General features: G+C 43.8%; 1 protein-coding gene across 1 annotated transcript; it reads left to right on the top strand.

Annotated features, from left to right (window-relative positions):
- The first annotated feature begins 1,868 nt into the window (after positions 1-1,868).
- Positions 1,869-4,858, top strand: hoxb4a (homeobox B4a). The gene is made up of 2 exons (XM_071541928.1): positions 1,869-2,351; positions 4,460-4,858. The coding sequence occupies exons 1-2, from the start codon at positions 1,886-1,888 to the stop codon at positions 4,771-4,773; spliced, it is 780 nt and encodes a 259-aa protein (XP_071398029.1). The 5' UTR covers positions 1,869-1,885; the 3' UTR covers positions 4,774-4,858.
- Positions 4,859-14,566: the final 9,708 nt, after the last annotated feature.

The following is a 14,566-nucleotide window of genomic DNA, read 5'->3' as shown; positions in this document are numbered from 1 at the left end:
TTTCTGGCAACAAAGGACTTGTATATCTCCATCATCTTCCCTCTGTGTGTGTGTGCGTGTGTGTGTGTGTGTGTGTGTGTGTGTGTGTGTGTGTGTCTTTAGTCCACTGATAACACTGCAGAAAGGTGCACAACAACCTAAATTCGATAAGAAAACGAGAAAAACAAAGAACGATATCCATGCTATTCTATTCTATACTATACTATTCTATTCTATTCTGTTCTATTCTATTCGTTCTCCGCAGTGTCTAAGCGCGTGTTGTCCATGGTTATATCGTGTTTCTGTGTGTTATGCGAACTGTTTTTCACGCCTTGTCTTGAGTGGATTTCATTGATTCCTGCAGGATTGTAATGCAGAGGGGAAAGCGCACCAAACAGGACTGTGTTCATTTATTTATTTTTTTTATTTTTTATGCCTTTATCAGCATTACAGAAGGTGTAATGTGACGCTTTATTGGTACGAAAGTTGAAAAAACAAAGGACTTTATATGTTTATATGCGTGTTTATAGGTTGAGTCTTGAGCATCACTCCATGTCAGGTCTTTTTCTGGTGCGTTGTGTTTGTTCTGCATCACAGTGAGAGGAACAAAGAGTTAGCCTATGTGTTTAGTTATATATTTAGTGTCTGTAATGTAATGCAAAAGAGACACTGAGTCCTGCGCTCGCTTGCAGGGTTGAAATACAATTAGGAGGCAAAACAAAGAGCGGTGTATTTGTGTTTTGGTAATGCACGGCTAAAGGGCAGCAGCAGCCACACAGTCTGCATGGAGCTGCATGACTGGAGGGGTAGAATTACCGTTCCAGCCATGTTAATATCGGAAAGTGGGAAAAATCCTATTTATCCATGCAAGGCAGAGAGGACGCGGCTGGAGCTCAATTACCATGCGAGGAGAGCGAGCGGGCGCCTGTTGGACGAACACGGGCTTTAAAACAGAAAAGAGGGGGAACGGCGCTGGACGCTCGCTCTTAATGCAAAGGTCTGCTCGTGATTTAGGAGGCCGTGCAACCTGAATTAGTTGATGAATTTTCTATCGATCCTAAACAAGCCAGATTTATCTCTGACACCGGTGCTGCTGGGTGGCGCAGCAGCCGGCCGGGCCAGCCGCTCTCACTCCCCGTTATTAGCGATTTAAAAGAAACGCTTTGGCAGGCACGAGCCTACACACACACACACACAGACACACACAAAGGTATACACACACACACACACACACACACAAGGGTAGGCGCCACTTTAAATCCCCCCAAGCACTTTCTTTCTACTGTTTGCCTTTTTCTTTATTTTTTCTATTTGAAGTTCCTGCCAAAAGTGTGAGAGGGAGAAAGGGTTCGTTTGCAGCACTACTTGTCTTCCTGCTGTACTGTACAAGCAGTTTGGGGGAGGAGGGGCGAGGGGGGGGCGGGGGGGCAAGCCACAGCATGTGTGTGTGTGCGTGTGCGTGTGTGTGTGCGTTGCGCAGAAGGTTTCAGCTCGAGCGGAATGTAGATTTTCGGCGTGTGGAGTCGCTTTGTTATTGTTGTGATTCTCTCGCTTTGCATCGCATGCGTGCCAACATGTGGCGGAGAGACACAGGAGAGAACCGGGCAGAGAGAGAGAGAGAGAGAGAGGGGAAAGTATTGTAAGACTGTGAATGCCCACAAACTGAGCCATATGATGATGCGCGTGCGGGAGCCGTGTTATGCCTAATCCCATTTCCTTATCCGGGGTTCGTCACGGAGCCGCGCCATTGGCTGGCCGCCGTCACGTGGCCTCTTAACTTTGTTCACTTGACAGAAAAGTAGGAGGGTTCAACGGAACAGGAATAACCGAAGAGTAAAGGGATAAGATATAAATTTTAGTTATATATTTTCCGAGTGTGTGCAATTCCACAAAAAGACTGAAATTAATGGCCATGAGCTCCTATTTGATCAACTCCAACTATGTGGACCCGAAGTTCCCACCGTGCGAGGAGTATTCACAGAGCGACTATCTGCCCAGCCACTCTCCGGACTATTTCAGCTCCCAGCGGCAGGAGGCTGCCGCGTTTCAGCCGGACTCCCTGTACCACCACCACCAGCAGCAGCACCAGCCGCGGCCGGGCTGCGGAGCCGAGCCGCCCTACACGCCGTGCCAGAGCACGGGGCAGCCCGCCTCGGTGGTGATGTCGCCCCGGGGTCACGTCCTGCCCCCGACCGGGCTGCAGACCGCCCCTCTCCCGGAGCAGAGCCACCACTGCGACTCGGTGACTCCCAGCCCGCCTCCGCCGCCGTCCTGCGGCCAAACGCCCCACAGCCAAAGCACTTCTTCCCCGGCGAGCAGCCGCAAGGACCCGGTGGTCTACCCGTGGATGAAGAAAGTCCATGTAAACATCGGTAAGTGTCGCTTCCAAACTTCTCTCTCCCCTTCTCCCTCTGCTGCCTCTGCGCGTCTTTGTGCCTGCAGTTGAACATGCAGTCAGCTAGATGTCCGCCGTCAGATCTACGGCTTCCCCTCTGTTAGAAGTAGGCTAGTAGCCCTTGGGTCGAGATTTACGATCGCCTGTTTGCAGGGCCAATATAATTACACCCTCCATAAATTTTTATTGCACCTCTCCGCCGAGCTACCTTTTGAAGTCCGATCGCAGGCTCGTCTGCTCTAATTCCCAGCCTTATGACAACTCAGCCTGAGCCATAAGTTAGGTTTTATGCTTTGGTAATTTGATTTTAAGTGGTCGGGTTGTATAAACGGTGTACTTTACTCTGTCGACTCTTCCCCCGTTGTTCCGGGGGAGGAAAGTTTTATGGGAGCTAAAATATTCATGTTTATGGAGCCGGCCGTAAAACACTAATGTAAAACCGAATAGTTGGGAGTCTATTAGGTCTTCCCTGTAATGTTGTTCCCCGGTAATGGACTGCTGTGTGCTGCTTAGGGAAAACCGTGGCGCGTGTTCGGGCGGCGACAAAACGCCACTTTTGCAAAGTCACCGTTATGGCCATAACGCATTGACTCCGGCACGAGACCATTTACTACGACCGGGTAAAACCACTTCGGCCTTCACTCTCTTCAAAGTTTACCTGTTTTAGAAGACAATGGACTCTTATTCTACTCGGCGGCTGCTGTCCGGTTGTAGTCTTTTTTGGATTTGTTGAATCATTACCCAGGCGGCCATTCAGTGCCGTTGTGTAGCTGCACCCCCCCCCCCCCCCCCCCCCACCCCACCCTCTCCTCCTATTCTTAACCAGCTTATACAACACAGACAATGCCCATCCTCGCTCTCACCCGTGGCATCTGCTCATAACGTAATTCAAGGCGAGGTTATTCCTTTAAATTCCCCCCGCCGTTCATGGACTTGCCTTGTTGTTGCTGCTGTTATATTATTATTTTTTTTTTATTTACGGTAACCGTAGGGACAGGGATGCGCGTGTCTGAACGTGTCGGGACGGTGTGGTTTTAGATGTGGCCGTGGCCCCGATTTGCCTTCAAATCACAACATTTGGACACCGGGATCAGTCTGGCTGTGCAGGAGAGGAGCAGGAGGTTTTTACTGCGCCCCGGGGCCTCACATGACGCGTGACAACAGTCCACACACACACACCTAACACACACACCTAACACACACACTCACCTAACACACACACACACACACACACTCTGAAAATACAAAATATAGCAGCAGCCTATAAAATGAGGAGAAATCGTGATGAGTCGTATCTCTCGCGTCAGTTCTGACCGTAACACCGTAACACCTGCACCTGAAAACAGAAAACCGCTCCTGTTATTAGAATAATAGAAGATCAGAAATATGTAATATGGGGCTGATCTGTTTTCTATTTTACTACAGTAGATCCAAACTACCAGTGATGTGGCCATGGCTGTATTTGTCTCCGCGTGCAGCCGAATAATGCACTAGCGTTTTCTCTCCCTTTGGGTTAATGTGCTGTTTTCTATTTTGCCAGTTAACAATGTCGCTGCTACGCTGCGTCGTGTAATGAGCTCGCTCTGCTGCTAATGAAATAAGAGACTACCTTGTTTTCTTTTTTATTGTTTTTTCTATTAGATCGTGCAAGCCAATAATGATAATTACGCCGTTTTCTCTCCTTATATAATCTAACGTTGTATTATTGTTATTCTCCACAATGACTTCAAACTGCTGGTTACAGATAATGGCTTGATTTTTCTATTCTATAATGCATTAAAGACAAGTAACGTCATCTTCATCATGATTATGATTATTATTATGATTATTATTATTATTATTATTGTATTATTATCAGTATTAGTAGCCTATTAGTACCCTATTAGGCTACTAATAGTATTAGTATTAGTATTAATATTAGTATTACTATTAGTAGGCTAGTAGTAGTAGTAGCCTAGTAATAGGCGTATTATTTTTTATTATTATTGTTATTGAAGGTGGTGTTATTGTGGTTGCTGTTGCTGTTATTGTTGTGTAATTATGTATTTACTTATTAAAAGTCTTATTCCCATTCTTCTCCCACAGTGAGTCCAAACTACACCGGGGGCGAGCCCAAGCGCTCGCGGACGGCCTACACGCGCCAGCAGGTCTTGGAGCTCGAGAAGGAGTTCCACTACAACCGGTACCTCACGCGCAGGCGCAGGGTGGAGATCGCGCACACGCTGTGCCTGTCGGAACGGCAGATCAAGATCTGGTTCCAGAACCGGAGGATGAAGTGGAAAAAGGACCACAAGCTGCCCAACACCAAGATCCGCTCCGGGACAACAAACAACAACAACAACAACACAAACTCCCAGGCGCTGGCCGGCTCTCAGACCCGCTCCACCGGGCCGCTATAGCCCGGTTCACCGCCTCTCCCCCTTCCCCTCCTTTACCCAAACTGAACGCAACCCCGGAACCACCACTACTAACCCGCCTGTTGTTCCCGTTCTGCTACCTGTAATCCCGACATGCACTTTGGATCAGAGGGGACCGGACCGGACCGGACTGCCGTCTGTCTGTCCGGCCTGATCTGTACTGCTGGTAGAGAGACTATAGGAGAGAGAGAGAGAGAGAGAGAAGGGGGGGGGGGCCCATTCAGAAAAATGAATTGAACAAAATAAGTGGGCGAAGAGAAGAAGAGTATAGGGGATGAAAAACAAACGGACGCTCCCTGCTTTTATCCCTCTCTCTCTCTCTCTCTCTCCCTGCTTTTTATATTATCTCTCTGTCTTTTTATACTCCTCTCTCTCTCATATTCACCCTCTCTCTCCCTCTGACAGAGCAGAAGGCGGTAGGCAGATAGTGTGTGTGTGTGTGTGTGTGTGTGTAAGGTTTTTTTATTTTTTTTTTATCCGTGATTTTTTGGTGAAGATGGATCCTCGTTTTCATCTTTAATCATGCCAAACTCGGACCCCATTTGTCATGTTTACTCTGCGGGTACAAAGCAAAGGGGTGAACCGCGGCTCTGCCCATTACCCCCCCCCCCCCCCCCCGCGCACCCCCCACCCACCCACCCACCCACCACCACCATCCCTCCGTTCCCCCCCAGTTTAATAAATGAGACTCTCTCGTTTCGTCAAGAGACGTATTCTTACACTCCTTTACCCCCCCCCCCCCCCACACACACACACACACCTCCATCCGTCCTTATAATACTCTAAAATATTAAATTGCCTATAACCTCCGGTATCTCCCAAAAATGAAACATGAAGTTTTTTCTCTCTTGCTGTTATAATTCTAATTATTCCCGGTATTCTTGTTTTGTAAAGCGAAACGACAAAAAATAGGCTATAGCTGTTTTTTTTAATTTTTTTTATTATTGTTTTTAATTCTATGTCGATGATATGAAAATTATATTCTATGCTATTATCGCTGAGACTGACAAGGAGCGTGTTTTGTTTTGTTTTTTAAATCGAGGTCCGTTGATTGTTCATGTGAGATATACAGGGAAACGGAGAGGCAGACAGACTGGGGAATTAGCAGAAATAAATCAAGCTAAATCCTGGCATTTCCACTAAGAATCAAACAGGGTTTCTAACGACGAAGCTGGCGAAATAGAAATAGAAGTTGTATCCAAAACCAAAATCCTGGTACAGATAACCCTAAGCATTATAAACGCAGCACTATACAATGTACTACCTATTACCTCAGTTGTACTTATATTTTTTTATTTTTTATTATTTTTATTTTTGGCTCGTTTCATGAAGTGACATTTTTTCGAGCTTTTATTTTTTTTTTTTGTATTTTTGTTTTGGAAAATTATGTGGCGAGTTATTATTACCTGCAATACATTAAGCTTATTCATTTCTTGTATGTGAAAAAAAAACAAAAATGTAATTTAATAATAAGCAATTGTTCTGGCCAGGGACATTCAGAGAGAAAAAAAAGGTGCGTATATTGCATGATTGAATGGTGTTGATTTATTTTATTTCTCTGCTTTTTTTTTCTGATAAATCTATCTTTTTCTCGGCACATAAAATGCGCGCACACGTTCTCTCTTTCTCCTTTCTTTCCTTCTTCTCTTTTCTAGCCTATCTTTTCTCTTCTCACCCTGTGCCATTTTTTTTTTTTTTTTAGATATTTTATTCAAGTGTTTTTTAATTATTATTATTTTATTTACATTCCAAAGATCAGTTCTATCGCTGATGATGATGATGATGATGATGGTATTGTTGAAAATGTATTTGCTCCTCTTCCTCTCCCCTATATTTGTACGTTGCTCCTCTTCCTCTGCTTGTGCCTCCTCGGTGTTTACCTTCCTATTATTTGTAAATAGTTCATAGAAATTTAAATAAATGGCTGAAAAAGCGTCGATTTCTATCCTGCTCTGTCTTTGTCCGCATCTCTCTCTCTCTCTCTCTCTCTCTCTCTCTCTCTCTCTCCCTCTCTCTCTCTCTCTCTCGCTCTCTCTCTCTCACACACAAAGGATTTTTAAAAAATTATGTTTTTTTAAAGAAAGAAATGCTATTTTCAGTAAATTGTTTGGTTTAGTTTCGGAGGGTTTTGCTTTGCTGTGCAGGTCTGAAAATGTAAAATACGTCTTTCTCTCTCTCTCTTCATAACTGGTTTTATAACGGGGAAGGATGCATTTGAACACACACACACCACACACACACACACACACACACACACCACACGCAATAAATAATTTCATTTAATTTCGGTGTTGGTTTTGCTTCCCAACGTAGCGACCTGTCTTGAGAAATCAGCGGCCTGCGATGATTAATCTGTCCCGGCCATGAGTGATCTTGGTACATTACGTCCTGTAATCTCGTTTTAAATCACAAACCGTCCCTCCGTTTCACTCCCGTTCTCCCGTTAATTTAACGGCTGCTCAGACTCGCGGCACCGGGCCGGGCGCACGGCGCGGACCCCCTCCCTCTCTCCTCTGTTCCTGCAAAAAAAAAAAAAAAAAAAAAAAGTTAAATAGTTTCTCGGTTCGTGGTCTTTTAATGCTTTAATGAGTGTAATTTTTGCACAACAGTTTTTCTGTCGGTGTTTTCTGGACCGGTGCTGTGTGTGTGTATTTTATTTTTTATATATTACAAAAAGGGAGCGGGCCGGCGCCATAGCTCAAACCCTGACAACCAAATAGATAATCAACAAGACGAATGGCTTCTTTTGTAAGGCGCGGCTCCCGTATTAATTTTCATTTTCTTTTCTTAGAGCAGGTATCGAAAAATATAGAGCAAGAGGGGGGGAGAGAAAATAGCATTCCTCCCGATGAACTTTAAACAAAAAAAAAAAAAAAAAAAAGCTGTGCCCCCCAAATTGGTCCGCTCGCATTCCTCGGGCCGGAGAAGATTCTCTATTACTTGTTGGTTGATTTCTCCCCGGGCCTCTTGCCACGGAGACTCCCTCTGCCCATTTATCTGTTTTCTTCCTATTTATGAAAGGCTCCTCTAGCGCAAAACCACCTCCTATCAAACTATACACCTATATGTGGCCGTGCGTCAAACACACACACTTACACACCTACACACACCTACACACACACACATTGCGCCAAAGCAAAGATTCACTGCCATCTGATGTGATTCGTTTATCCAGACCCTATACGGTTTTAAATATTCCACTGTTACAGTATTTTTAAAAACTCTATTTCAGTGTTTTATTTCACGCTTTTACTATTAACCGCCCTGCTCGAAATGACTGGATTTCATTCCAATATTCCGTTATTCCAGAAATATTTCATTTTCACTGGCGGTCCTGATGGCTGGAGACGAGCCGGATAAACCTTCCTATAGTGATTGCTTGGTTTTAATACCTTTAACTCCCCCCCCTCCCTCCTCCTCCTCCCCTCCTCCTCTTCACAGGGAGAGGTATAGATAATATTGGTGTCCAAATGTTGTGATTTTCACGTCCTATATTGGAACACCTACACAGATAGATACCCCCCCCCCCCCACCCACCCACCCTCCATCCTCACACACACACACACACACACACACACACACACACACACACACACACACACATATGTGCCTTCACAATAAAACAGAAGCCCCTCCAGCACTCTGCGCGAAGCTTATGGCCGAAATAAATGAATTTGCGTGCGGGGTGACACCGCGCACAATAAAATCCACCGAGGAATTCTTATTCTTTTAGCCTCTTTTATCAGCCGGGGCCTTCTGCGCTTCTGTGAATGGAAAGGGGAACAGATTTTTGTGAGGACCCCCCCCCCCATCCCCCCCCGCTCTTAAAAAGTTCACCGCCATTATTTTCTGGACAGGACAGAGGGAAGGCACCTCAAGAAAAATGTGAGAATTATACAAGAAAAAATCATTAATCACTTGTTCTTCTTTAAACACTTCTTCTCTTCTCTATTGTCATTCGGCAGCCACACACAAGCGGCAAGACCCCTTCTGCCACGAGAGAGAGAGAGAGAGAGACAGAGGAGAAGAATAAGAAGAAGACGTCTTGGAAGACACTTGAAGACATGCCCCCCCCCCCACCCCCCACCCACCCTCCTCCTCCCTCCCTCCTCCCCCCCTTCCCACCCCATCCGCCACCTATTTTTTACACCCCACAAGTACCAAAAGAAAAGAAAAAAACTTTTTTCTTCCTCCTTTGGAAAGAAGAAAATCCCCGTCCAAAGAAACTCCCCAACAATCCAGTCAGAGAGTCTTCACACCACCGAAGAAGATGGGCAAGAAGTTGGTGAAGGTGGGAGCGTGTAAGGTAAGAGGCATGGAGATCTTTTTTTTCTTTTCTCTCTCTCTCTCTCTCTGTCTCTCTCTGTCTGTCTTTGCTGTGTGTGTCTGATGCCTCCGTGGCGTTTTTATGGTTTTATTGCCCCCTGCGCATTTGTCGAGGTCACGCGGAGGGGAGAAGGGGCATTTATGGCCGTGGGGACTTTTGGAGCCGCGTGTTTGTGTTGTGAGGTGTGCGGAGGCTCCACAGCCACATGACGGGCTGGTGTTGTGTTTTTATGTTTTGTGTTTTTTTTTTGTTTTTTTTTCTGTTTTCTCGGCAGTTTGTTCAACTGTTTCCGTCCCCTTTGCTGCGCCGGTGTCACCTCCGCACCGCGTCATCCCGCGTGCGGCCTGCAGCTTCTTCTGCATCTGTTGTTGTGCGTGAAATATGCCGTCATGCGTCTTTTACGCACTGGTTTTGTTTAGGTGGATAATTACGATATGCTAGTTGATATTTTAGTTTTTGTGAATTTTACTTCCAGCTAATAATTATTTTTAACTTATGTAGCTTCTGTGATGCAACTAGACTCCGACCTTAACCAGCACATTACTTTGGAATAGTCAGAAATGGTGGAGTTAATGCGTGACAGAATGGCCCAGTTGAATAATTCCTGGTTCACCCGGAGCTTATTATGCATTTTGTCTTGGCTGGGTTTCTGTGGTTATAAAGTGTTGCTGCGGCTTAGGCCTATAGCTTTTAATGAGATACTGTTGCATGTGTGTGTGTTTTTTTTTTCGGCCAGGTGCGAACGGGCTACAGAGACTGTAGTGGGAATATGAATAATTCGACGCTCAATTGGAGAGAGGGAGGGAGGAGGGAGGGAGAGGGGGTGAAAAAGAAAAATTAAAAGAACTGGGGGAGCGCTGGTTAATGGATACTCTCTCGGTTGGCAATTTACCTCGAAAACAAACGATCTGCGAGGCTTTTCCAAATGAACTACGAACGATCGCCGGTCGCCGTGCGCGCTCAGGCCGCGGCGTGTCCGCTGACACGAGCAGCGGCGGCCTCAGAAACGCGCTCACTGCTGCTTGACCCCTTCAGAAATCAATCTGCCCGGGATTAAAAAAGGGACAGCGGTTCTGGTGGGGCGCTCCGGCCTCTCCTGGGGCCCCGGGCCAGCAGCGTGATGCGTGGCAAAGTAACAGAAACAAATGGGCGAAATATAAGCGCCGGGTATTGAAGGGAGGGAGAAGCGGAGAGAAAGACGGAGAGGTGGAGGAGGGAAAAAAAATCGATGGTCATGCAGGGGCAGCGGGTTGGCCAAGCTGCGGCCGCAGAGAGTTCAACCAGGGGACACGTTTTTCTGACCGATGAGGTCCACTGGCTGTGAAGCCAGAGGCTGACCCGTGGCTATCACCCCCCCCCCCCCCCCCTCCTCCCTCGTAGCCCCCCCTTGACCCCGCCAGGCTGCTGGACCCTCCGCTCCCTCCTACATGTCCAGTCGGGGAGACCTCCGGAGCCCCCGGGCCACTTAGTCATAACAGGCCGAGTTCAGGGCACTGTAACCCCGTGGCACGGCGGCGATATCTCCGCTCCCACACTCACCTAACAGACAGACAGACAGACAGAGAGACAGAGAGACAGACAGGCAGAGGCAGGGTCAGCTACAGGCCACTGCTGTCTGGCTGCATGGGGCTGTGAAATGTAAAAAATAAAGTTTAATTCAAAAATATATATAAACACTTGGGAAAGATGTTGCCTATGTTTATTGCTCAATGAAATAAAAATGTAAATATTATAAGTACAAATAATTACAGCTACAAAAACGTTATTTTGATTAAATGGTTCAAGATAGACAATGACGCCAAAAATAGTCCATTCAATTTACTTTAATGCCAGCAATCGTTCAAAGTTGTCTGTATGCAATTTTGGTAGAAAAGTTTTCAAATGTGGCCTTCTGCCTAAATAAGTATCCTACTGTAATGTAAAGCGCAGTGTGTGTGTGTGTGTGTGTGTGTGTGTGTGTGTGTGTGTGTGTGTGTGTGTGTGACGTGGAGAGAGAGGCAGAACGTGCAGCTATGCCGGACAGTATTTGGACAGGCGGGGATCGTAGAGTAAACAGACTCTGCCCTTCCTGATTGCCTTGTTGAAAAGCCGCCCAGCAGCGTTTCTAACTCACGGGCCTTTTCCAGCCATGTGACCACGCTGCGATACATGGGAAGCGTTTATTTTACACTCATTTATACGGCTAAAATTCAGGACGGGAAAGTCAATTTTCTGTTCACTGGCCACAGCGGCTGAGAAGTCCCACATTTCACCAGCCACCCTCAGTGTTTGACCAGCCAACTAGAATAGAATAGAGCTCCAAATGATGTTTGGTTAACTGCCAAAGTGCTAAACTACTTTGCTAGCTACAGCCAATTTGTTTGGCTCGTGGCTGGTTTCATTTTCCAGCCTGATACGACCTACAGCTGGGAGTGGGGTTGATTAATACAACAATATGTAGATATTTATAGAGATGGGACGATAATCAAAATTCAATATATCGTGATACAAAAACGTGACAATACCCCTATTGTGGGTCAGGAACATGAATGGTGATATCAGCTCCATGTTATTCTGCTGTAGTAATCACTAATGAGATGCTTGACCATCACAGTTTCACAAGCTCTCCATCCAGATTATATTATTGTCACTTTGTAATTACATTTTAAAATTGTTGTTTACATTCTAGCAGCCAATGGCATCGCTAGAAATATTTGAGTCTCAGAAATAAACAGAATTCTGCACAGTCAGACTTTGTTGTCGTTGAACTTTTATTTATTACATCTTATCATGGTTGTATTGAATCCTGAACCACATATCGTGTATCTAATCGTATCAAGAGTATATGGTATCGCCCCATCCCTAGTAGGTAACATAGTGGATAAAAGCCTATGGGAAAAATTGTGTAGGTCAAAATAGTAAAACTGCATCTATATTGCCTCAAACTGTTTCTCATCTCCTACAGACTGTAGATATGCCCTTGCATTTTTATATTTTTCAGCTTAAAACAATCAGTTTAATAATAGCCTTTACCTCATTCAAGCCTTTACCTCTGAGTGGTTGCCGTGGCAGCCACAGGATATTTATATCACTCTACCACTAAGACATTTGGGCCTGATGGTCTCAGACAGTCCGGCCTTCACCTGCTTCACATGCTGTCTGAACCTACGTTTGCATTTCAGGCTTTTAGCTGCTGCTCTCCTCCAGTGTGGGTTTGGTCTTATGCTGCTGGGATCAGACCTGTGACGTCTTGGTTACGGGACGCACTAGACCGCGCTGACACCACACATTTTACATGACAGTTCTTATAACATGGTCAGGACAGACATTTTATATAATTGCCCTGAACAAGCTAGCCTCCATACTCCTCTCCTCTCCTTTAACACAGGGATTCTACAGTAAGTAAAGTTTATTTATACAGCACCTTCTATAGAGCAGTCACAAAGTGCTTCACAAGAGTAAAATACCTAAAATAAGACCAGAATACAGTAAAAGACAATAAGACAAGAACAAGAAGACATAAAAACACAATAATAAGACCAAAAAACTGTAAAACATAAGAACAGTAAGACATAAAAACACAATAAGACCAGAAAACAGTAAAAAACAGTAAAACATAAGAACAATAAGACATAAAAACACAATAATAAGACCAGAAAACAGTACAAAACAGTAAAACATAAGAACAAGAAGACATAATAACACAATAATAAGACCAAAAAACAGTAAAACATAAGAACAAGAAGACATAATAACACAATAATAAGACCAAAAAACAGTAAAACATAAGAACAAGAAGACATAAAAACACAATAAGACCAGAAAACAGTAAAAAACAGTAAAACATAAGAACAATAAGACATAAAAACACAATAATAAGACCAGAAAACAGTACAAAACAGTAAAACATAAGAACAAGAAGACATAAAAACACAATAAGACCAGAAAACAGTAAAAAACAGTAAAACATAAGAACAATAAGACATAAAAACACAATAATAAGACCAGAAAACAGTACAAAACAGTAAAACATAAGAACAAGAAGACATAATAACACAATAATAAGACCAAAAAACAGTAAAACATAAGAACAAGAAGACATAATAACACAATAATAAGACCAAAAAACAGTAAAACATAAGAACAAGAAGACATAAAAACACAATAAGACCAGAAAACAGTAAAAAACAGTAAAACATAAGAACAATAAGACATAAAAACACAATAATAAGACCAGAAAACAGTACAAAACAGTAAAACATAAGAACAAGAAGACATAAAAACACAATAAGACCAGAAAACAGTAAAAAACAGTAAAACATAAGAACAATAAGACATAAAAACACAATAATAAGACCAGAAAACAGTACAAAACAGTAAAACATAAGAACAAGAAGACATAATAACACAATAATAAGACCAAAAAACAGTAAAACATAAGAACAAGAAGACATAAAAACACAATAAAACCAGAACACAGTACAAAACAGTAAAACATAAGAACAAGAAGACATAAAAACACAATTAGACCAAAAAACAGTAAAACATAAGAACAAGAAGACATAAAAACACAATAAGACCAAAAAACAGTAAAACATAAGAACAATAAGACATAATAACACAATAATAAGACCAAAAAACAGTAAAAAACAATAAGGCATAAAAACACATAATAACAGACACAGAGGCTAAACAAAGGCCAGTCTGAACAGATGAGGCTTTAGTCAACAGTCTGCAGATCCTCGGTCCAGTGGAAGAGCGTTTAAAGACTCGATCGGCTTCGGTTCTGAGTCTGGAGAGAGGGACGAGCAGCAAAGTCTCTCCTTCGCTGCACCAGGTTTTGGTTTTATCAGATCTGCTATTCCAGTAATTACCTGTCTTGTCCAAATGCGGAGCAGATAGATGGCTTTACATTTACGTTCCACACATAAACACACCTGAAGACGTGGCCTTGCCTTGTCCAAATACTGAATAACTAACTCTGCATATTTTACCTTTGCATTACATCCAGTCATGTATCTGACACTCTTACACACACAACCCTAATAAACTGAAAACATACACTTAAAACAATCCCACTTACAGAGAATGCAATAAGCTTTGATTCCTACATTAGCAACAATACTGTACAATAGACCCAACATTAAAGAGATACTGACACACACACACACACACACACACACACACACACACACACACACAGTGACTGTTACCTTTACTGTTCACCTCAGTTACTGTTTTTGTTTGATCAATTCCCAACTGTAGTAATCGAAGCTTTGGCAACTTTGCTCTTTTTGATTCACATTCATGCCAATAAAGCAGATTGAACTGAACTGAAGTAGACTGCAGGTCAGAGGTCAGAGGTCATCATATCATGGATGATAGAGAAGTGCTGGGTAAAGAAATAAGAGCTGAGGAGAGAGGTGTACAGGTTGTTTTTTTACTCCAAGACAGCAGCAGTATTACAGC

The sequence above is a fragment of the Centroberyx affinis genome, unplaced genomic scaffold (assembly GCF_046629955.1).
Source record: "Centroberyx affinis isolate AG114_WGS23_722 - 3 ecotype Tasmania unplaced genomic scaffold, CSIRO-AGI_Caff_v1 ptg003972l_1, whole genome shotgun sequence".
Taxonomy (NCBI): Eukaryota; Metazoa; Chordata; class Actinopteri; order Beryciformes; family Berycidae; genus Centroberyx; species Centroberyx affinis.
This window is presented reverse-complemented; position numbering and strand designations above follow the sequence as displayed.